Here is a 24,354-nt window from a genome sequence, read left to right on the forward strand (position 1 = left end):
ATAAATAAATGGATGGAATATTAAAGGGAATGAAAGTTTACTTTGTGTCTCCAAAAGTTTTGGATCCAAGATTAAGTTAAAAAGGTTCTGTTGAATAAAGATGAAAAGGTTTTAATAATTATATTCTGAGTCATCATGTCTGATAACTGATAATGATTTAGTCACCATTTCCTTTTGTAATAAATTTAAAGTTTCACTGTCTCTTGTATTATGTTCAGGGTATCATCTGCATTTTTTGCTTTGTTGGTCTGTTCATTAATAACATGATGGCATATTTCTGCATGCAAGTCTCATTAAAGATATGGTTTGGGTGAAAATTTGCACACTCCATTCAAAATAAGTCGGGTTTTGAGTGAGTAAAAAATTACTTTTAACTCTTTACTGTATTTGTTTTTCTATGGAGAAGAAACTGAACCTGTTGGTGATGTAAAGTTTCTGCAATAGGTTTTTTTTGTGTCTGACCTTAAAGACAATGAGGTCATGCAATCCATCTTGGAGAACGGTCCCATCCTCCTTCATCAGGCGCACAAAGGCCATGGCAAAGTTCTTCTCGCTCTTGTCCTTGGCTGGAGATGAAGGAGACGGATTTGTAAACAGAAAGAGGATGGGCCAGGGGAAAAACACATCAAGGGAATAGAAATGTAGGGGGGAGGGTTAGAATTCGGGCATCGGAGCGAGAAAGTCTGCTGATTTGTATAATTGAGTGTGAGTAATGAGGCCCTGGGTCATTTTCTAAATTGCTTCCAATCATTTGGTCTTTTCAGTGTCACATAATGGCCTGGTGATCAGAGAAGAGGATTCAAGAATGTGGATGCATTCAGTAAGCAGACAGGCAGAGGACGAGAGGCTGATACTCACACTCCTGGGAGGATCGGTGTCTGAACATGAAGCGTAGATGAATCCTGTGCATTTCCTCCAGAGGGACAGCCACCTGAAGGACACATGCTATTATAGAATATGAAACAACAGACATCTTTAAATTTTAAAGGTGTACCAGAACTATTGTGGGATTTTTAAGTAGTTTTTCTTTATTTAAACTTTAAAACTTTAGTGTTTCAAGCTTAAAGTTTCCTAAAGTGGTTGAAAGGGAAAATGCAAATCCTATACAATCACCAGACACCCTCTAGGAAACTGAAAGATGTGCCCATGTAAAAAAAACAGAATTGAAATTGTTAGCTTTGCAGCTTTTAACAATGCACACACACGCTCACATACACACCTTAACTGTCTCCATCCAGCGCGGCTGTTTGATTTGGTAGTAGATGACAGATCTGTACTCACTTACAGCTTTATCCCCTGCGCCAAGACAGATGGAGTTCTAGGAAAGATGAGGGGGAAATGTGTCATAGTCAGCCGAAGGATTTTGTGTGCATATTTGTGTGTGTAGGAGCTTCCACGTATGCCTGCAATAGATTCTCACTCTGGGAAAAGCCACATACTTGTGGCCCTGACCGTGAGAGGATGAGTAAGCTCCAGATCATTTCATGCTTGCTCACTGTCCCAAATCATATCTATCACTCAAACACTGCACATATGGTCGATACACACACAGATACACACTACACTCAAATATGTCACACCTATATACCGACATACTAGTCCCTGTTTCCTATCACTCACCTTTCATGCTCTTCGTACTTCTCACCTGTATGACCTTGCCTTCCTCATCACAGACCCACATGATGACTTCCACATTTTTTTGAGTTGTCTTGTTGTATTTGTCAAAGTCGCCAGCCTGGAGAGTGAGATAGATATCATTGCGAACATCTCCAGGCATAATGATCTCTGGGAAGCCCAGCTTGCGTGCGACCACGGTGCTGCGGTCCACCAGGTGAGGGTACTCCTTCCTGATCTGAACAATGTCTCCCACCAAAGCTTTCATGGTTACCCACAGACCTGGAAAGAGGTTGAAGTACAGAAAGAGGGAGAAATAATTGGAAAAATACAAACTTTTTAATTGCAATGAAAGATATTTAGTTGTGAAAATGTGTTATTTAAAAATAGGCATGCTCCATAAGCCTCTAAAAAAGCATTTAGGCTGATAAAAGAAGCAAGTTGCGTAGTCTTGTGGATTTGTATCTATCTTTAAAGTCTATGTAAAGCAATAAAAAATGCATATTAAGTTTATTGTATGACAGATGGTTGTGTAATTAACCACCAGGCCAAATTTCAATCATGAAAAACATCTCTAAGTATATAAAATTACATTCCAAAACCATGACAAATGAGGCAGTGAAATCTGCCTTCGAATGCTGTGAGTGTGCCGGATTAATGCGCTGAAGCCACGCCCACATAAGAGAAAGATGATCTTCATCATTAGAAGCAAAGAATTTAGTGGAAGTCCCCATCAGACACGGCTTCTGCTTTAAGAGACACAGCCATCGCCAACTTCTTTTACATAAATTTCATTCAAACATATCTCATGTGTTTAGGGATTCATTTATTTTTTGCTTTACAGGGACTGTGATTTGAGAATGTAATTGAGTATAATGTATGAATTAATCCAGAAGTTAAAAATATATCAAGTAGGTAAAGGATAAAATTTATCGTATTTCCTCTAATAAAGATTGGGGGTCTTGGTCAACACCAACAAATAAGGGCCGGCCCCCCTTTACAGGCTGGGATATTATAAAGGATGACATGCGGATTCCCGTGTGTTTTTATTTGAAACAGTGCGGCTTTCACTGCTTTCAGGCAAGAGTCTGTTTCAAACAGCACAGCCTTTCTTGACTTGACTGTATAGATCATCCCATGTGATGCTACTTGGCGATCACATCCTTTGTTCAGAGCTCGAATCAAACCTAAAAAAACAAAGAGGATGCAGTGCAATGCACACAGGAGAGTCTACCATTAGATAGACAGAGCAAGTACGTGACGGTAGAGACAGTTTGATCATGAAAGGAAGACCGAGATAAACAGATCGCTTCATCAACTGATGGACTGTTAAATGCTAGTTCTTCCTCACATTATTTGTGGTTTGAACCAGAGTGTCATAGAGAGAGACCATCCACTGTCTCATCAGAAGCATGTCCAGACATTATCGGGAGTGCATATGTGGAGGCCAAACACACTACTGAGCCTCATTTTGAGTTGTCATGAGGAATTTAACAGAAGTTGGATCCGCGCGAAATTTGATTTTTCCACTTTTATTCTGAGCGTGATTCTGAATCCAGTCCTCCATGGGTTAATGTTTTTGGTTTCCATTGATCCTTCTTATGTTATTTTGTTCTCACTACATTCCACCATGTAATAAATAAAGACTTTCAGGTGTAATATTTAATTCACCAAGATCTGAGATGTGTTATTTAAGCGTTCCCTTTATTTTTCTGAGCACTGTATTATAACCTAACCTGACACGCCAGATGGATGTGTGAAACACAAATCACTCATAGACAGTGTTAAGGAAAGGGAAGAGCCTTCAAAACAAAAAAACTCGGAGTGTGGTTGGATGAACGCTCTGTTTGTCACATCTTTAGGGGCCAATCAGAGCAACAAAACACGTGATGTAGCCGCTACCAAGCTGCCCCCCACCAAAGGAGTAAACTCCATACAGAACTGCATAACGCGAACCATGGTGACAGTAACATGTCAGTGCACGACTTTGTCGTTTTTGAAAAGAAAACAACTCACTGCTGTTCTTTGTTCTTCTTTTAACAAAGAAATGTCGTCAAGTTCTGATAAAACTTATGCTTTAGCAGCATCCACGCTAACGTCTTCTGCCATAACTGTACCGGCCTCTTGTTGCTGCTTGCACACGTCACGACTCTGCTGCGCCCGAAAGTATAAGTACTGCCCCTCATCGCTGATTGGTCCTGTCACTGTCTAACTGGACCCAAGTGGTTCAGACGAGAGCTTTGCAAGATGGATTCCCTAGTGAGAAACACAGAAATGGGTGTATCCATCTGCTTTGCAAGGTTAATAATAACCTAAATTTTAAAATATTTATTTCAGGTTATTACTGTTGAAGTTACATTTACATAATATTTTCTTTGTTCTAAAACATGAACAATTATTCTTCATTATGAGAATACAAATATGAGTAATTCTACTTCTCAGTAAGAATTTGAAATAAAAGCCTACTCCAAATAAATAGCCTTCTTATAAAGGCCTGGTATCCTTTGCCTTTTGTACATTAAGACCACAACCTTTATTGGAGAATTTACAGTAATTCAAGGATGTCTATTACCACAACTATCAGATATTTGATATTTCTAAACAGATAGTTCCTGATTTATCCCTGATTTAATGGTTGCTAATTATAGGATTTTGTCTAAACTATGGTAAAATAACCCAGGCTTTCAAGAGACAATATTCTCTTGGATTAAATGAAGTTATTTACACAAAACAACTTGTAGATCACAAGGTACTTTTGAAAACTTTGTTAACAAAATAAGACAGATTGAAGAACATTTACTCAGAAAAACATATGCTGTTCCAGGCTTTTTTAAATTAGAGAGGAGGTTTCCAGAGAGGAGACTGCAATTTTCTCTGCAGGTAAGTAAATTCCTTTAAAAGCCAAATGAATGCATACAGAATTTCAAGGCTCAGTACTTTCACTGCATATAAAACATTTTAAGCATTTTTTATGTCTGCAAAAAGCCTGAAATACACAGCCTGAGAATGTACTTGAAGTGAGAACACCACTTTGAAGAATTGATTGTTTATCTAAGGGGGCCATATTGTTTAAGAGCTCCAAGGTGAATCACAGAGGTAAAAACATCAGCTGTGAGTGCAGCGTTCACTGTTATCAATGCTTTAAATTTTGTCCATCTAAGGTAGAAGGTGTAAGAATAGGCAAAGAAATACACAAAGGAAGGGCGAATGTATAATCAGTATGGGTGGATAAGTTGTCTGGAGGAACACAAGCTCTTACAGCTGTTGAGGAAATGTGAAAAGGAATTGATGGAAAATAAAAAATGGAAACAAGTCATTTTTTGAAAGAAATGTTGATTAAATCAACATTTTAAAGGCTGTTCGCATGCCTCTATACTGCATATATGCAATGTTTCTGTATGTGTGTGATTAGAGGTGAGTAATGTTAAGAACAAATATTTTGTGCCTGAAGTGCTTCACCCATATCTGCTAGACTGGGTGCTCCTTTCATATCTAGGTTATGCTTTGGGCTTTCAGGAGCAGAAAGAACAGATAAACAGAGAGATATGACAGTGCAGTCTGACATAAGGTGTTACTATATACAGAATCAGAGAGAGTCATCCACACAGAGGATAGCAAAGATAGCCATTAACATGAGGTAGTGGGCAGTCAGAGCGCAGGCTGAGGAGGAAAAATAGAGGGTAAGTAATATGAAAACATCGACTCAAGGGTACATGCTATCCATCAGCGTAATGTCTTTAGTCTAACCAACAGTGCAGAGAGAGGAGGCACAGATACAGTGAGAAATGGCCATTTAGTCTGCCCACAAATGGCTGCATCGCACACAGTCCAGAGGGAGCTATGCAGTGAGCTATGCAGGACAGCTAGCTTAGGCAGAGCAGCCAAATGGCTCACACACTGGGAAACATAAAGGAAAGCCTGTAAGCATGGAACCGTACCTTGGCCACCACTGTCCCCCCGTGATGCTGTCACTTTGTTCAGCAAGTTGTGGAGAAAGTCATTCTCAGCAACTACCCTGGAGCCAAACAACCACATATAAACACTCTTTTAAATGCACACAGAAGACATTTAACCACAAAATAAGAAGATGAGAAGAGACAGAGACGAGGAAGGAGAATAAAGACAAAAATAGCACATACGGGAAGAAGGGGATGAAAAACTGCTTCTCCTCATCACATTCCATCTTCCCTTTGATTATATCACTGATGTCCATCACTGCCAAAAAAAGACAAAAATAATCATGTGATTGAAAAATCAGAGAAAACTCCAGAACAATGACAGCATCTGTTAATGTTTTGTATAAAGCTCCTTTTTATCTAAAAGTACTGTCAACAAGGTCTTCACACACCTTGCTGTTTTATAAGTTACCCTATGGATAAAGGCAAGTGTTTTGGGCCAGTGAAAGGCAGCATATTTGCATATTAAAGTTTTTTTCTGTGTAAAAGATCGCACTGGTTGCAGCTCCCAGGTGTTAAGATAAAATGCCTGTAGTGCAGCTGTGGCTGATAAATCAGACAGGATTACTTTAACCTTGGAGAACAGTAAAAAGAATGACTTAAGAGGTAATTAAAGCCATGAATTTTGGCTTAACACACCAAATTCCCCTGGCATCCATGCTTCTTTGGAAAACACACCCAGGGTGGACAGCTCAAATGCTGTTACCATGTTATATTCTGTGAGTCGTATCATGTCATATAGCGCATCTTAAAGTGAAGTTTTAAGATAGAGCTACATAGCTAATGTTACTGTGTATGTGCAAAACATCCAATGAGAGCTAAACCTTGCAAAGCAGATGGATATGCCCGTTTACTTGTTTCTCACTGCCGAATCCATCTTGCAAAGCTCCCGTCTGAACCGTTTGGGCCCAGTTAGACAGTGACAGGACAAATTGGCGACGAGGGGCAGTACTTTCAGGCGCAGCAGAGTCGTGACGTAAACAAGCAGCAGCAAGAACTGGTGCAGTTATGGAGGAAGAGATTAGTGTGGATGTTGCTAAAATGCCAGTTTTATCAGAACTTGATGACATTTCTTCATTAAAAGAAGAACAAAGAACAGCAGTGAGTTGTTTTCTTTTCAAAAACGACAAAAGTCGAGTACTTACATGTCTATAGTCACCATGTTTCGCGTTATTTCTCAGTAGCTGCGCACGCGCAACTCAATAGAGGCTACGTCACGTGTTTTGTTGCTCTGATTGGCCCGTAGAGATGTAACAGACAGAAGGTTCACCCAATCACATGCTGAGTTTTTTCAAAGCGTCTGCCTTTTCTCAAATGTTTCCTAATCAAGCTTTTCCAGATGGATGTGTGAAAAAAATCCATCTGGTGTGTCAGGCTAGTGAGAGTTACCTCAGGCTTAAATAATAGTGAATAGTGTTCCAGACAAAAGTCAATATCATGAATTATCACATGCTTTTTCAATTTTCATGACTATCACATGCAAATGTTTAGAATGAGTCGTCTTATGCTAACGTTTGCAGTGTTCTGGTGGCAACTACAGGGTTATAAAACATTTTTCTCTACATGAAATGTGGTTAAAACTCTCTCTGGACTTTCAGTGTCCTTTATCTTTGACATTCCTTTTAAAATTAGCCAGGTTAAAAAAAAGTAACTAATTTCAGTAACTCACATTACTCGGATTGAGCAGTTTTTTGTGTTCTTGTACTTTTATGAGTAGTTTTTGCAATCAGTAATTTAACTCTTGCTTAGGTATATTTTAGTGGGAGTATTGTACTTCACTACATTTTCATAAGTATCTATTACTTTTGGAAACAAATATATTATTAAAAGTAGAAACAAGGAGGTCCAAGATGTCAGTCAGTGGCATAAAACTTACCTGCTGATTTGCTTCTATTAGTAGCACAAAAAGGAACTAATTACTCCATGTTTTATCAAAAAACAGACGCTGTACTTCACTATATTATGAAGGCGCATCTTTATCTTAGCCAGTGGTTCATGAGTGGTGGGTTGAGACCCAAAAGAGGGTTATGGAGCTGCTTTCAGTGGGTCACAAGTCTGTGTCTTGGAAAAAAATGTAGCTAAAATTCCATGATGTATGGCAGCCCAAAGTGGACATACAGTGTATTCAGAGTGTATTCAGATCCCCTTCACTTTTTTAAAATTTTATGTTACAGCCTGATGCTACAGTAAAAAAAAAAATAAATTAAAAAAAAAAAAATGTTTTTTTTATTCTCATTAATCTACACTCAGTACCACACCATGGCAAAATGAAAACAGAATTTTACAATTTTGCCAAATTAATCAAAAATAAATAAACTGAAATATCACATTGACATATGGATTCAGACCCTTTTCCAGAAACACATTTTAAACTTAGCTCATGTGCATTCCATTTTTCTCAGTCTTTGCTGAGATGTTTCCACACCTTGATCAGAGTCCACCTGTGGTAAATTAAATTGCCTGGACATGATTTGGAAAGGCAAACACCTCTCTGTAGAAGGCCTCAGAGCTGACAATGCAGATCAGAGCAAAAAACAAGCCACAAGGTCTAAGGAACTTTCAGCAGAGCTCTGAGACAGGATTGTTGCTCCAGAGATCCTGTGGGACAAAGTCCCAGAAGGACAGCCATTACTGCAGCCCTCCATCAATCTAGGCTTATGGCAGAGTGGCAAGACAGAAGCTTCTCCTCAGTGCAAAAAACATGAAAGTCCATTTGGCTTTCATGTGGAAGTTTTTGCAAACTCCAAATGAGCTTTCATGTGTTTTGCACTGAAGAGAAGCTTCTGTCTAGCCACTCTGCCATAAAGTCCAGATCGATGGAGGGCTGCAGTGGTGGCTGTACTTCTGGAACTTTGTCCCATCTCCACACAGGATCTCTGGCACTCAGTCAGATTGGCCTAGGGGTTCTTGGGCACCTCTCTTACTAAGGTTCTTCTCCCCCGATCGCTCTATTTGGCTGGGGGAAGAGTTCTTGGAAGACTCCTTGTTGTGCGTAACGTATTCCATTTGAGAATTATGGAGTCCACTGTGATCTTGGGAACCTTCAGTACAACGGAATCATGAGAAATAGGAGGCATTTGACCTGAATTTAAAGTGTTTTTGCAGATAGTCTGAATGCAAATGTCAATGTAATAATTCAGTTTGGGTTTTTTAAATTAATTTGAAAAGGTCCAAAATTTGTTTTCACTTTGTAATGATTGGGTACTGAGTGAAGATTAAAGAGAAAACATTTTTTTTTTTTACTGTAGCCCCAGGCTGCAACATAAAAAATTTTAAAAAGTTAAGGGGATCTGAATACTTTCCAAATGCTTTGCATATCAACAAATTCTATTTTACTTAATTTCCCTGTGATAAAAATACATTTCAGTCGTGTTCTCAAGATTTCAACAGATTTTATCTCCTTTACTGAGGATACAAAAGCTAGTTTCCGCAAGATAATGAGGTAATTCTTTGTGAAATTATCCAAACATCCCTGCTGTCTCAAGAAAATGTAAGAAAATTAAATGTGTGCTTCATGATCTCTTGCAACAAATGTCTTTTCAACACATTTTTTGTTCAGTCTCGTTTTGTTGCATCTAAAGTTCAAACTGCAACAGTTTCATTACATAATTTAAGTTTGTTTTGAGTTTTTAAATTTGGGTTGTGATTTCTCATAAGGAGGTGGTGGTGCCCCTGATGCCCCATCAGCTGAAAACCAGTGATGTAAACAGCTAGCATGACACGCCACATGGAAGTGTTTCACACATCCATCTGGCAAACCACTCATAGACAGCGTTTGGGAAAGGGCAGAGCCTTTCACTGTCACTTTCTAACTGGGCCCAAACGGTTCAGACAGGAGCTTTGCAAGATGGATTCACCAGTGAGAAACACAGAAACGGGCATATCCATCTGCTATGCAAGGTTAGTAAACAACCTGGTCAGAGCATCCTGTTCTATTGTTATTACACATCAAGGAAAGACCATATTCTACTGTTCAACCCCCCTTGAGCATAAAAAGAAGCACCCCCATAGTACTCAGTGCTTGAGTAAACTTTAAATTAATTTCTTTTTACTTTTACTAGAGAAGATTTAAAGACCAGTAATTTTACTTTGACTTAAGTAAATTTATACCACAGTAAGTGTCATATGAGTGTTAAATTGGAATACAGTGCTTAACAAATTTATCAGACCACCACCCAAAGTAAGGTTTATGCCACAGCTGCCCTAAATTAACAGCATTGGTAATTACCAAAATCATTTTTTAGGTTTCTGCAATGGTTAATACACCAATATGTTGAAGCTCCTTAACCCAAATGATATTTTTAATGCTAAAATATAATTATTATTGTTATCCATGTATTTTCAAATTTACTGATTTACAAAAACACTGAAAAAATAGTAAAGCACATTATTATTTCTTGATTAATATATCAAATTATAGTTATTTACTTGCATTCCTGAACAGAAAAATGAGTTTTAGTGGTTGAATGTTGTGCTTGATTCATTTCTGACTTCTCAGAGAAGCCTAGTGAGCCAGCTCAGATTTGGGTATAAAAAGGTGAATTCAGTTTAAAATTCCTCATTCCTGTTCAAAATGGTAAAAGGTTGAGAGCTCACTGAAAATGAAAGAGTCCACATTAAAGCACTTCATGATGCTGGATGGTCTCTGAGACAAATATGACAGGTGGTCTAATAAATTTGTTAAGCACTGTATATTAGTACAGCATGATAAAAACATTTGAGTCACTGAGCGTGATATCATAGGAACATGGCTGCTTTGGAAATACTATCTATTTATTTATAAATAAACATAGACAACTGAGAACAGGCATCCCATGCAAGTATCATAGTGTTTGTAGCGAATGCTAATTTGCAACACCCGTCCCTAGAAGGGCTTTTGTAAGAATAAAAAGCTAAAACTAATTACTGCTGTAACAGTGGTTCTCTGTTATCTTACATATGTACACCTGCTAGAGAGGAGGATTCTAAAGCAAATACTGGTTATTATTATGGGTCGAAATCACTAGTGGCTCCACGATTCGATATTATCATGATACTTGGGTTACGATTCGATATTATTGCCATTTTAAACATTTTGCAATAAAGTGAGTATTGCGATACCATATATTGCGATATATTGTGATCCATACCATTTTCTCAACTGTTTAGCTGATTTAGCATTAGCCTTTTCCGCATGTTTGTCATATTTCTGCAGTATTTTATTTTCATGTAGCACTTCTTGCAAACCTCATGTGTCATGTCCATCTACTTCGTGCCCTGCTTGCATTCCTAGTGTCCCTTCCCTGGTGCTGCCATGTTTGTTGTACTAACTTTCTCCTGCTCTATGACCGTCACCTCTGCCAACCTCACTGGACAAACAATTGATTTTATCTTTCCATTATCATAGACTTCAGTTCATATTAGCAATGACTTTGAAAAAAATCGATACTTGGGGGATGAGACGATATCATATATCATCAGACAAAATATCGCAATAGTATGCTGTATCGTTTTTTTCCATACACACTATATGGATATATAACTTATTATAATTTGATAAGTTTCACTACAAGTCACACTTCACCCATTTGTGAGCACTCTGATTGGTAATTAAGCAACATCTTGAGCCAATATCAGATTCAATATGCTACTTTTTAAGTACCTGCTACCCCGAATGGTCTTCTTAGGCCCTGAGTGCACTTCTTGTTGTTCATCTCTTTGAGGTCCATCCTGCCAACCCTCACAATCTGACAGATTAAATAAATCTTTTCTCTGCTCAGATCCTTGTTTCCCAAGTCCTGGTAGGAAAAACAGGAAAAATAGAGCAGTATTGGAAAAAAGGCAATGAAAAAGTTGGATTAAGAGATGAGAGAATAAAAAGATGGAGGAAAGGGGGCAAAAACTTACTGGTGTACAGGGATTGAAAGAGAAAATAAAATAAAATAGGACAATATCCTAAGAGTGAATAAATACATTCATGCTCAGACAAACGCTGTGGCTGTGGAGCTGAAAATGGTGTGCTACTGTCCTCTGGTGGTCACTTACTGTGAAGACAACCTTCAGGTTGTTGAGCATGTCAATCTCTTTAGGAAATCCTTTGCTGCCCCACCGTACTAAGTAGTTTTCACTGCACCAAACATAAAAACACACAGCGTATCAATTACATTACTGCAAATCTGCAAGACAATATTTCTAATATTAACAACTCAGAGTATCAAAAAAGCAACCATATTCAAAACTTATTCTCCATGACTTAAACTCTACAGATGCACTGTCCTTGAAAAAACTTAGTGTGTTTGGGGATTTACATTTAAGCCTACAGGAAGTGATGAATTAGAAAGATAGGAATGTTATCTGTCAAATGCAGGCGAGAGAGACCGTTTGGTTTAGATAAAGCTGGAATGTTGGCCTCCTTCATCTTGGGTATTCCAGAGCAGCATGTCTAGTACACATGAGCATGCTATGTACAACTTATTGATGTGACACTGCATGATTTAGAAAAAATATCACTGCATAATAATTTAGATTCAAGAGCTAAAAATACAACCCTCTATTCCCAAGAGTTTTGAGCTGACAGTCAGCATAATAGGAGAGACAGACAGAAAGTGTCTGTTAGTGGGGCTGGGTGAATCAAAGCTTAGAGAAAGTTGATACCATGTCATAATATAAATATTCTTTTTAGAGAAAGAGAGAGAGAGGCAAAGCTAGAGGATTAATAATACTGTGCTAAAATGACTATTAAGCACATCAAAGATACAACAGGAGAAGAGCAGATAATACAAATGACAAAATGACATCTAGAGAAATTGTAAGAAAATAAGAGAAGATTGTTGATGGAGGATATTTTTTCTAAAGGCAGGTGATGGATCCAGGTCTATCTTTGAACCCACAGCTGCATGGTTTAAGACTTCGATAGAGCCTTTATGACAGTGAGTGACAGGGCTTAGCATCAGCACTGTCAGACATAACAGCATGCTGCCAGTCAGTTTGTCCTGCCCTATAATCTGTGTTATCTGTAGTCTTATTTTTGGCAGATCATTTTTCGAAATTAGTGGCGTTTAACAATATCTGGAAGAGAGGCACAGAAGCAAGAGAAGGGGAGAAATATCTACATAAAGGAGGAAATAAAAGGGAAATGGATTGGAAGACATGGGCTAAAGCCGCTTCATCATAATTTTTCCTTTTTTATGCAGGTCAGCCACAGCGTTGGACATCTAAAATTCAGATTCATGAGAGAAATCACATCAATATAAACTTGTATAAGTAAACATAGGTTTAAAGTCAAGCACCTGGTTTCCTACATTACTTAACACTACACCTCCAAAGTAATGTGAAATGAAAGGGAAGATTAATTATATTTGCAAGACTTCAACATTTCATTAAGGTCATTATTGGGAGCTTAAATAGGCAGACATGCATGTAAAGCACATGTTTCTGGGGAATCCTTGAACCAGCCTAAAAGGGTAACATTAGGCAAAAACACCTATTAATGATCCCAGTAAGAGGTGAGTAAAAACCTGATAATGGCCTGCTTGATGGGGTCATAGAGGGACATGAAGAGCTCCGAGTCCTCTCCAATACGACAGACAAAGTTCCGGACAAAGACATAGAGGCTGTGCGTGGGGGAGGACTGAATCCGTGCTGAGATCCCGCTGTGGTCTGTCTGGATGTTTGACTGCAGGAGAGGACATTAGTTGTAAGAGGTTATACTGGGACAGACATTTATCAGGATGAAACGCCAGAAAAAAATCACATTTCCAGGTAAAATCTGGTTGGCTTTTACAACATTTAATAATTCTTGATGATATAATTTTGTGCCAGCTGCAGAATCCATATTGTGGGTTTGTCAGGAAAAAATTTACAGAGTAAAATGTACCTTGCCTTCTTACTAATACATCAATGTGATTTAACATGCTGTATGGAGCTGCAGTGAAGTCAAGCTAAATTGTTAGAACCTGAGGTCTTAATTAGATTTGCCTTGCAGACATTGTTGGTGTGTAAAAAGTACTTTCATGCAGATAATATTTCACTTTAGTACTAACAAAAAGAAATGTTTAAATAATCAAATCAGTTTTCATTAGGAGTTTGTTTTGCTGATGCTATACGAAAGGGGAAAGCAGGTAAAATCTAATAAACTTGAATTTATTTTATACATTTGCCATCCTAACTATTAGATTCTCTCTGTCTCATTAAAATGTTCTCTCTCTCTCTCTATCTCTCTCTATCTCTCTCTGCCCTTTTTTCAGTTCGACCTCATTATCTATTCCTTACCTGTTCCTCTTTGATGCGTTCATTGATCTTGGCTGTGGCTTCCTCATGAGCCCGGAAAAGACTGATGATGCTAGCCTGCTCTGGCTCCAGAATGTTCCCATCCTCGTCCCGAACCACCAGGTCCAACTCCAGGATCCTGTAATAAGAATCACGTTAATTGAGGATTTAGGAAATGAACAGAAGGTGAAACAAGGACACATGTAAAATAATGGGGTACCATGTGGGGTTGTTACCAATCCCACATGGTACCCCATTATTTTACATGTGGGGTACCATATGGGGTTGGTAACAAAGGAGGGAAGAAGCTGAAGCAGGTTAAAGAGAAAGAAAGGGAGGAAGGTTAGAAGAGAAAACAGCTTAAAATTAATGATTTGAAAGATGTTGACATGTAAATTAAACAGAGGCACATAAAATTCACTTTATAGGTGAAGCCGTTTTTTACCACTGATCTTTATAAAGCGTATACAGACGTACTTGTTGCCATAATCAATCTTGGAGGTGACTTTCTGCTTAAGCTCCTTAAATTCATCACTCGGCAGGGTGCCAGACAGGAGCTGTGAACGCCACTCCATCAGCTCACACATCAGTCTCTGCACCTGCCTCACACGACTCAGTTTATTGGCCTGGAAAAATAGACGTGCAACATCAAACTCACAAATACACAGGTTCACACGGAGTTTTTGCCTCCTTTATTTTGTCTTTCTTGTCTTTTTACCACAAAAAGCTGCTTCCATATGCTGCCCCACTCCCTCAATGTTGTGGTCACTTCCTTCACCAAAGGCATCTCAGCAGATAACACTACCTCCTCTTCCCTATTGACAGAAAACATATGGAAACAGTGATTTGGCAAAGATGTGACATTTGGAGACAAAAGAAAATAAGACCTGTAAATTTGGCTCACCCTCGTTTTTTTATGATGACCTCCTTCAGATGTATAAAGCTTGCAGGAAACACTCCCTGGAAAGAAATAAGTTGATACGGGAGTGGATTAAAAAAAATTGCATGGTACCATCCTGATAATAAGATATTAGAAGATAAGCTCACCAAGGCTCAAGAAAGAATTGCTAAATATCTTTTCTTATGATCACATCTCAGTTCAATTTAATGTCATACCGAGTCTGATGTTAAATCAAGGAAATGTATAATTAAATTTTTACCTGTTGGGCTTTGTTCCTAGCCAGGCAGCCTCTGTACCATCCTGAGAGAAAAAGAAGGGTCAACAATGGCTCGCAACAGTGTGTAAGTGTCTTGACAGAAGGCCTAGCTTGGAAAACTATATCCCGAAGATAAACAAGACTGTGTTTAATTTTCCATTCCAGAAACTGCAATGTAATTTGTAAAAAAAAAAAAAAAAAAAAGAAGTGCTGAATATAAAAGGTCAGAGCATAGCATAAATATTGTTATAACATTAAAATAAATAAATGACAGCAGAATTCCTGTTTTAATATTCTTACCATCACAGGCTTCCTGAATGTACACTGTATCTCCTACTTCGAGGGAAAGATGCTTCTCCACTTGGCCAACATAATTCCACTTTACTAAAAGAAAATGCATTCAAATAAATTGATTTAAGAACATTTAAGAAATAAACACCACCTTAAAATACATTTTGATAGCGTCAAAAAGGAAAAGAAAACTTATAAAGTGCTGTAGTAAAACAACTAAATAGAGCAAGTCAGTCCTCTCATGTTACTAACGTTAGTTTAAAGGTGCAGTGTGTAGAAACTGGAATTTTAACATCTAGCGTTCAAATTTTAGAATGAGCCGTTACCAAAACATCACATCAGTACACGACGGGAGCCTGTGAAGACCAAAACGGATCGTGAGCCGGACACCATTTACAGCAGTGACGAGGTGAGGGTTTATTCGTTCATTTTTGTAACCATTATTTTTATAGATTATAGGTCAGTTGTAAGCTCCGCCTGCCTTCCAGGTAGATTTCAGGACAGGCGGGCAGGTTCGCTCTTTCTGTCCCCAAAACATGGCCGTAGACAACATGGCGGTTCGTTATGTCAGCCTCTGTGAGCGCAGCCTGCGGTAATGTAAATTTAAAAAGCTTTTTTCTAATTTTGTAAAAAGAAAATGAAAGTTTTAAGGGGATTAACATACTTCACATAAATATATAAACATTATATCCCATTTACACCGTTTCCGTTCAGCAAAATGCTGTAAACTTCTACACACTGTACCTTTAAGAGATTGGCTAGCTTGATTAATGGAGTGCATAGTTAGCAACAGTTGGTAAAACGGAGTCACGTGCACATCTAAAGCCAGCTAAAATTATTCTTTTTACAGTCTATGGCTGAAGCACTGCACATAACTTCTAGCTTCTAAAATGTAAACATTGTAATACTAATGAAAGGTGGGCTCTTTTATTGAAGAAAGAGATTAAATATTGCTTTTTATGAAGTACAGTTGTGAACTGAAAGAAAATTATTTGAACTTTTTTCCCAAAAAAATGATAACTAAATAAAATGCCTTGTTACAGCTTTCAAAACATTAAAACACAATCTGCTTAGTTTTCCTTTCTTTTTTTGTTACATGTAAAAAAAAAAAAAATGCCTTGCTCAGGTGTTAGACTATTGGTGATTATTAAAATAAGTAATCTTAGGAACTGTAGGAAATTGGGACTGTTTAACATTTCTGACAAAAACAAACAAACAAAAAAAAGCCAGGTGGTTGTGTCTGCAGATCTACGTACAAAGCCAAAATAAATTACAAGTCAAATAAATCCCTAAACAATAATTCACCAGTTATTCTGAACTAGTGATGTCAGTTAATTGAAAAAAAAAATGTCTTATTAACTATAGGCCTCACAATTAATTAATTGAAATAAATTACATATGTCAATAATTTAAGAAAGATTGCATTATTGGTTGATTTAGAGCAACAAAACTATCAGAAAGGACATGCTTCTGAATGGCACCAAATGTTTCTGCTAGCTTTTAAAACAGAAGAAGTTGAGACCAAGGACAGACTGTCCACTTACAAGTCAATCTAAACTTAGCACAAAAAGTAAGGCCATTTCTGATAGGTAGAATATTTCTTTGGTAATGCTTCTTGGCAATAAATCTAATACTGATGAAACGTCTGTTCATTTACATATTTTCAGTCAAGGTTTGCAGGGTAATATGGCTGGCAGCTCTCTGCCCAGACAACTGCAGACAGCCAATGGCCTCTCATGGGGCTGCCAGGAGGCCTTTCATGATTTCCCTTCACCGCCAGCCCTGATTGCACTAGTGTCAGCATCACGTGCACTGGAACATGAACATTTGGAAGAATCTGTTGTTCAGAGATGAGTCCAGATTCTGTCAATGGCAGTTGGATCATAGGGTCAAAATGTGGAAAAGACATGGAGAACACAATGCTGATTGCTGCACAGGTAGAGTAACATCTTTGGTGGAGGCAGTGTGATGGTCTCGGGCAGCATCTTCCTCACTGAAAAAACAAGGCTTGTCATCATTGGGGGCAATCTCAATGCAGAGAGATATCAAGATGAGATTTTAGTGGGATGAGCGTTGTCAAGATGACAACACTCACCCCCACAGAGCGGGGTTTATCAGTGACTACCTCCAGAATTTGGGAGTGGAGAGGATGGAGTGGCCTGCCAGCAGTCCTGACTTCAACCCCACTGAACACTTGTGGGATCAGCTTTGGCGTGCTCTTCATGCTAGAGTGACCAATGCAACGTTGGCTGACTTGCAACAAATGTTGGTCAAATAATGGGATGCCATCCCAAAGCAGTGTGTGACCAGCATGAGGAGAAGGTGCCAGGCTGTTGTGGCTGTGTATGGTTCTCCCACACACTACTGAGGCTCCTGTTTGTTAAATTAATAAATTGTTAAATTGCCACTATGTCTTGTTTATGGATTTTATCCATAAAATTATAAAAAATTAAGAGCACAGAGAATTTCACGTGTTCCAGTTGAAATTGCAAAGCTACTTTGTGTGGTGGCATCGGAGTGTGATTAATCAGCATACATTTTTCATCTATGTGATTCTGAATAAAACACAAGATACTTGTGCCCTAAAGTTAATAAGCAAGTTAACAGAAAATTTATAATATATAATTACATCTAATAATGAAAAATTATAATATTCTAAACATGTTCATTAATTTGTCAGCCATCGCAGGAACAGTCTTAAAGATTCAATGATAGTGGACTTCTTATACGTCTTTACTAAGCTTTCAGTAACACATTACCGCAGTTGAAGGCAACTAATTTCTGGGGGGAAAATTGTTTACACAACTTATAACTGCAAATAAATGAGTATTTGCTCCCTTGTCAGCTAGCAGGGTAAAAAAGACAGGCCTGCCCACAGAAATAGTTGGGACACTGAACAGCTCAGATGTCTTTTATGAATATCAAAAGGCTATTGCATCAGAAGTGTTGGTGCTAGCTTCCCGGATAACGTTTAACTCTTTTCAGGCGATGAAAAGTATCTTAAGTTATTTTAGGTACAAACGTTCCCTTAAAAGTGGTCTCATTTTCTTCTCCTTTTAATGCAGGTCATGGCATCTGACATGCAAGCCAAATGGTTTAGTTCTATTGGCTCACTCAATGCTAAAACAACTGCTAAAAAATGACTCATACCAGTTAACAGAAAAAGTTTTACATTTCCAAACAGGCTACATTTTACAGAAACACCAATAAATGACGTAATTCTTATTACACTGAGAAGTATGATGAATATTAAGGTAAAAAATAAAACATGGTCACTCCAGTATGTTTTTGCTGACATCCATGGGCCCAGAAAGTTCTCCCCTTTTTCCCCCTTATCGGTATCAAGCACAACAGAACCTCACTGAAAAGCGTGCTTTTTATTATACCTGGATTAAGTTTATTGTATGTTTAAAAGGTGGCACCGTGAGTTAGATCAATAGATAAAATTGAACATACACTGGGCTAAAATGAAAAGGTGAACAGGTATGTGTGTACAGTGCATAAAATGTTGTGGTTTTTGCTCCTTCTACAGTTAGACTTTGCAGCTATACATTTTTAAACACACTACCTTCCTTCCGTCTTCTTCTGCTTCCTGTGTTGTAGTGCAACACAGACAAGGAAGATAAAAGTCCTAATACAGTATTAAAACAAAATAACTAATCTGCTGTATCATTTTGTTACTCAACGTAACGTTATTTTAAGAGTTATTCAATAAGAATTGGCAGCAGATTAAGTGAAATGAATTAAACTGTTTGTATGTTTTTTTATAAATGCCTTTCCTTTTGCATCTTATAACTCAAAGCAGTGCTTGGAAAGTGTAAGTTACCCTCAACAATCAGAATCACTATGAATGAAATCCATTTTCATGCTGAGTTTGTGTGCTGCATATCTTACAGCAACACATGCAAATCAGCACAGCCATATTAAAACCACATGCAGATAAACATAGTCAGAGATACTGGTTCACAGTTTAGATTGCTTTTTTCTGGTGCTGACATCAGTCCTTTAAGACACACTTAAAAAGCACATTTTCAGGGTTTATCTATACTCTTAATAGAATATCCATGCACTGCATAATGTGTAATGCATGCTTTACATAGTAACTGTCACTAACCTCTCCACAAGCTGTGCATGGATGGTCATTTCTATTAGTAAGCATCACTGTAGCTTTTTTGAGTTTTTGATTTAACAATTTTAAGATTTTAAGTTATTCAAGGTTATTCCACTGATGTGAAAAGTGTCCATTTCTATCAGGCCATGGCACCTGCTCACATCCTGTTCAGCAGGAAATGATAGACATCTTATATTTCTCATTATTTAGAAAGTTAAACCGTAACACTTCAACAGAGAAACACTGCAGCAACACGTAAGTATAGAAACACACAGACAGAGGGGTGCATACAAGTAAAAAGAAACTGACTTACCAACGCCATACCGCTCCGAGGTGGTCCTAGTCCAAGGAGCCATGATTTAATCCAGTTCTTTGCCTTCTATTTTGAGTTTTAACTATGTTGTTCTCTCCTGTTTCTCTCTGGTGTTCACATCTATTTAGATGTGCTTGTTAATCCTCTCACTTCTGTATTTTTTTTTTTTAGTTTAAACGAACCTATAAGCCCATCCCCCTTTGCCTCTCTTCCTCTTCTGTCTCTTCTCTCTTCCTGCCTTCAAGCCCTTAAGGGGAAGTGGGTGAGTACAACAAGGTGGAGTTCTATAAAACAGGCCTGCACAGTGAAATTTCCTTTATGCTTTTTTGGACTCAGCACATTACAGTATTAGTTTTATTATAACAGGGTTAAGAAGAGCTGGTGTGAAAAGTGTGCAAAAATAGCCCGCAATCCCAAAAGTGAAATTCTATTAGTAGCACAAACTTCAGTTTGAACAAATTCAGTTTTAAAAACTTGTAATGACAAAAATGGCATACTTAATTCATCCCAAGGGGAAATTTCAGTTTTATGTTCTTTGTTATTGACCATTATATACACACATAGGCTGCAGACAGATTCAAACATGCTCAAACAGGAAGCTGTCAACATGCACTCATTGAGGGAGGTAAGAATGAGAGGGCTGCACCCACAAGAAATGTCACTATAAGCATCCGGTCTTAAATCTCTATAGAGTTGTCATCAGACAAATTATATAAATGCTACATTTCAGCAGACTGAACTTTAACGTCCTAATTCATGAAAAACTTTGTCCTGGAAAAGTTTCTGGTAACAGTGTTTAATTGTAACTGTGATGTAAAGAGTGCAGCTAACATTTCAATTTCAAAATATTTTTCTTTTTTTTTTACTTTAGTAGATGATGAAAATATGGAACAGCAGCTGTGATCTTATATGCATGCATTAGTTAAAACACCGTCAGTGTGCAGTTAAAACAGCTCTAACAGATTGTGTATCCCAGCTGCTGCTAAACATCAGATATCTAGAAATAAGTTAGAGTTTAATTTTGTAGCTCCCTGTTGCCTTGGTAACCCTCAACCTCTTATTCTTGGAACATCTTTTATAAAATAATTGGTAACAGCCAGTCACACATGAGACCTTGTAAATTATTATCACCAACTCCTTTGGATTTTTTTTGGACACATTTTTGAAAGCAACACTGTTCTCAGTGCAATGGATCAATGAATAACTGTAAAAACACCAACTTCTCATTTCTGATTAAAAGAGAAAATTCTGATCATCATCAGCAGTATCATCTCCTGTTTAGTCTGCACTGTGGTTGTTAGATGTAGTAGCACTATGAAACTGTTTGTCACAGTACAATATGTTAGAATAGCTTAGGATCGGGGCATGCCGATGGTCAAGTGGTTTAAGATGTGCACCATGTACGCGCGCAGCCTGGGTTCAAAGCCGGTCTGTGGCCCTTTGCTGCATGCCCCCCCCCAAATCCCTGTTTCCGAGTCTATCCACTGTCCTCCTCTATCCAATAAAGGCACGAAAAGACCCAAAAATAAATCTTAAACAAAAAAAAAAAACAAAGCTTAGAATCAGCTCACACCAGAAAGTTCAGAACTATCTGGGTTCCTTCTCCACTTGTTCTGTCTGTCAGTAGAGGGCGAATTGTCAGTGACCATAATCTTTTAATGCCCTACCTACTGTTGACAATGGGTCATCCATTAAACCAAGGCCTTGTCCAGACGGAAATGAAAATGACATATTTCTGTTTTGTTTTGTAAAGTTTTTCCATGAACATGGGATCGTTTCAGGAAATATCCGCGTAAGCACGGAACCACTGAAAACGCTGTAGTGGCGCTGTAACGCACACCAAAAGAGAGAAGAAGATTACAGAAAACTGCTGCAAACTCTGCTCCTGGTTGCCCTTCTGGTTTTTCTCTGCGGTGGATTTGAGAGCATCTGGTTTCTGCTGTTCGTGGTGGCAGTAAAGGAGCATCAGAGCAGCTGCTCCAACATTTGTTGCTCACGCTCTTCCAGATACTGTCAAGGGTATTGACTGAAAGCCCACAACTGGATCAGCAGCCAGCAGACAATCCTGGAGCTGTCCCAGTCCCAATATTTTCACAGGGACAGCAAAGACAAGCCTTGTGGGATGGCTGGTGGTGGTGGTCATTGTCAGTGTTTTTGTTCTCTGATCAAATGGCATGCTCACTACAGCTGTCTTTTGTGTTTTTAAAGCTTTCCCCAGCATTGCTCCTGCTTACATTACAGACTTTCTTTCATTTTAAGCTCCTACCAGACCACTTAGGTCCTTGAATGCCTCCCTTTCAAGTGTGCCTAATGTGACACAGGAGTAACAGGGAGAGAGAGCTTTCTGTTTCTGGACCCCAAAATGTGGAGCTCTGTCCTTATGGACATCAATTAAAATGGTTGTTTTTTTTTAAAGAAACACAGATCTTTTTCATCTGACTTTCAATATGGAATAAATTTACATCCTTGCCTAATGGTTTTGTATGTGTTTCGACAGTTTCTTATCTCTGCTTTGTATTTTGTCTTTGGAAAAAAAATCAGATTTTAATTTATTCGCTGTGCCGAAATATTTTTTAAACCATTTAATCATAATTTTTATTATTTTATTACCTTTTCTAGTTATGCAATTGTTTTCTGCCTGTCAAATTTGTGAACCAGTTTGGGCTGCATGTTTTATGTTTTAAAGGTGCTAGGGGAAGTTAAAGGGATATTTCTGTATTTTTTTTTTAAGTTGGGCTATATAATGCACCTCACATTCTTATGGCAAAGCCTCCTGAGATTTCAGTGTGCATTGCCCCTTTAAGCAGATCACACTAGGGGCACCAGCAAAGGAGCTAGGCTACACAGTAAAACAGAGATACAGTTAGAGATTGTGATAGTTACTTACAAATCTAAAAGAAGTTGGCACAGTAAGTCCGAGCTAATCACTTCACCAGCAGGTCTTGTATACAAGCACTCGCAACAAGTAACCCTTCACTCTTTAACTATCACACACTCATGCCAAAGCAGATCAGCAGAAAAGCAAAAATATCTTTCCCAACTTTTAGGGTTGTTTAATTTCTTTCTTTATCGCATACAGACACGTGGTCCAGTCCTAGTTAAATGGACAAAACGCTAAAGCTATAGCCAAGCTATTCACAACAGTGGAGGCAGCCATTACTGATGGTTTTTAGTACAATCAAAGCCAACTCTGTATGGTATGACTCTGAAAGTAGCATCACTCACTCACTCACTCACTCACTCACTCACTCACTCACTCACTCAAGTCACTCAGTCAGATCTGCCATGTGTAGGGCTGACCTCAGTGATCCGCCAAAAACTAGAAGAGCACATAAGAGAGATATGTTATTAAATAATTCTGAATAGGGGTTCAAAAATGGGACTATGGTGCTGTGACATGTTGATATGCAAGGAAGATCATAAAAGGGTGTATGACAGAAAAAAAAGAGTACAATCATGTAATTGATAGATATACACAGAAGTATGGACAGCTTGTGTAGTCAAGATAGAGCAGCCATCAGCGGGACTGTCTTCAAGAGAACACAGCAAAATCACCAGTGTTAGATCAACACTGAGAGTGTTAAAAAGTATATATAAAAGTATTTATATGTGCCCATATTTCTGAATGTAAATTTTACACTTTTCAAAGTGTTACTTTTTTTACTCTGAGCCAGTGTTCCTCCAACACTGTATGGTGTTAGAAATTAACACTGGTGAACACTGAGTAGTGTGAAAGTACTCTACACTAGTGTCAGTGTTAAAAATTAACTCTACCGGACAACACGCAACTCAGGTGTATTAACACTAATAAGTGTATTACAATTAACTCCAACGGGTGTAGAATATTGTGAATAACCAGTGCCCCTCTCCTACAAACCTAATAACAGGAAACAAGTCATGCAAGTTTAAAATAAAAGTGTATTGAAAATCAGGTACAACCTGATATTATTGATCACCACCTCACATTGAACAACTGCAGTAATGTGAAGTGTTTTATGGTAATCATGGAGCAATGAGGTAGACTCAGAGCTGGAACATGCCCTGAGCTGACAGACTGCACTCTCTCCATAATTAAATGAAAGCCATTACAACAGTCAGGATGTGACCAACTTAGAAGACAACTCATGGTGCAAAAGTGTTTAACATCAAAAACTCAAGATAATTCAAGAAACATGTGCAAGTGAATCCCAGCAGTGATCACTGAACAACAGGTAACATCTAAACACAGCAAAACATCTAAATACATCTAACATATCTGAAACACATCTAAACACCATGCACAAAGGCATGATGGGAGACCTCTGCCCCCCCCCCCCCAACACTGGTGCATTAACCCTTTCAAATAATAATAATAATAACACTGGAGACCATTTACTCTGAATGGAGTTAAAATTACACTTTGAGTGTTAAAATCAATGCTGAAATTTTTAACACTGAGAATTCAACACTCCAGTTTTTGCTGTGAAGGCAAACTAAAGAGACTGAAAGGTTCATTCAGTCCCTGCTTAGATTTGATCAGGGTCCTGCAAACTGGAATTAGATCCTTTTTAAATGGAAGCAGCAATGGATACATTTAATAAAAAGCACAGCGATAACTATTGAATAAATGTTAGCTTGAAGATAAATCCGCATTGGCAAGCAAGGATCAGCCACACAAAGAGCCAT

The 24,354-nt window shown here is 38.2% G+C and overlaps 1 protein-coding gene across 2 annotated transcripts in view; it reads right to left on the bottom strand.

Moving 5' to 3' along the window:
- Positions 1-24,354, bottom strand: part of LOC121515909 (dedicator of cytokinesis protein 2-like) — a 247,197-nt gene that overhangs the window by 172,299 nt on the left and 50,544 nt on the right. The window contains exons 1-16 of one of the 2 annotated variants that reach the window (XM_041796854.1): positions 19,690-19,866; positions 15,275-15,358; positions 14,978-15,018; positions 14,722-14,777; positions 14,536-14,632; positions 14,295-14,443; positions 13,821-13,956; positions 13,067-13,224; positions 11,595-11,676; positions 11,212-11,347; positions 5,754-5,829; positions 5,553-5,629; positions 1,646-1,896; positions 1,220-1,318; positions 859-931; positions 463-566 (exon numbers count right to left, since the gene is read on the bottom strand). In XM_041796854.1, coding sequence (XP_041652788.1) covers positions 463-566; positions 859-931; positions 1,220-1,318; positions 1,646-1,896; positions 5,553-5,629; positions 5,754-5,829; positions 11,212-11,347; positions 11,595-11,676; positions 13,067-13,224; positions 13,821-13,956; positions 14,295-14,443; positions 14,536-14,632; positions 14,722-14,777; positions 14,978-15,018; positions 15,275-15,358; positions 19,690-19,732 — 1,662 coding nt within the window. In that variant the 5' untranslated portion in view covers positions 19,733-19,866. Of the gene's footprint in view, positions 1-462; positions 567-858; positions 932-1,219; positions 1,319-1,645; positions 1,897-5,552; positions 5,630-5,753; positions 5,830-11,211; positions 11,348-11,594; positions 11,677-13,066; positions 13,225-13,820; positions 13,957-14,294; positions 14,444-14,535; positions 14,633-14,721; positions 14,778-14,977; positions 15,019-15,274; positions 15,359-19,689; positions 19,867-24,354 lie in introns of those variants that run through there. The other variant, XM_041796853.1, reaches the window with a different exon arrangement.

The sequence above is a fragment of the Cheilinus undulatus genome, linkage group 10 (genome assembly GCF_018320785.1).
Source record: "Cheilinus undulatus linkage group 10, ASM1832078v1, whole genome shotgun sequence".
NCBI classification, from domain to species: Eukaryota; Metazoa; Chordata; class Actinopteri; order Labriformes; family Labridae; genus Cheilinus; species Cheilinus undulatus.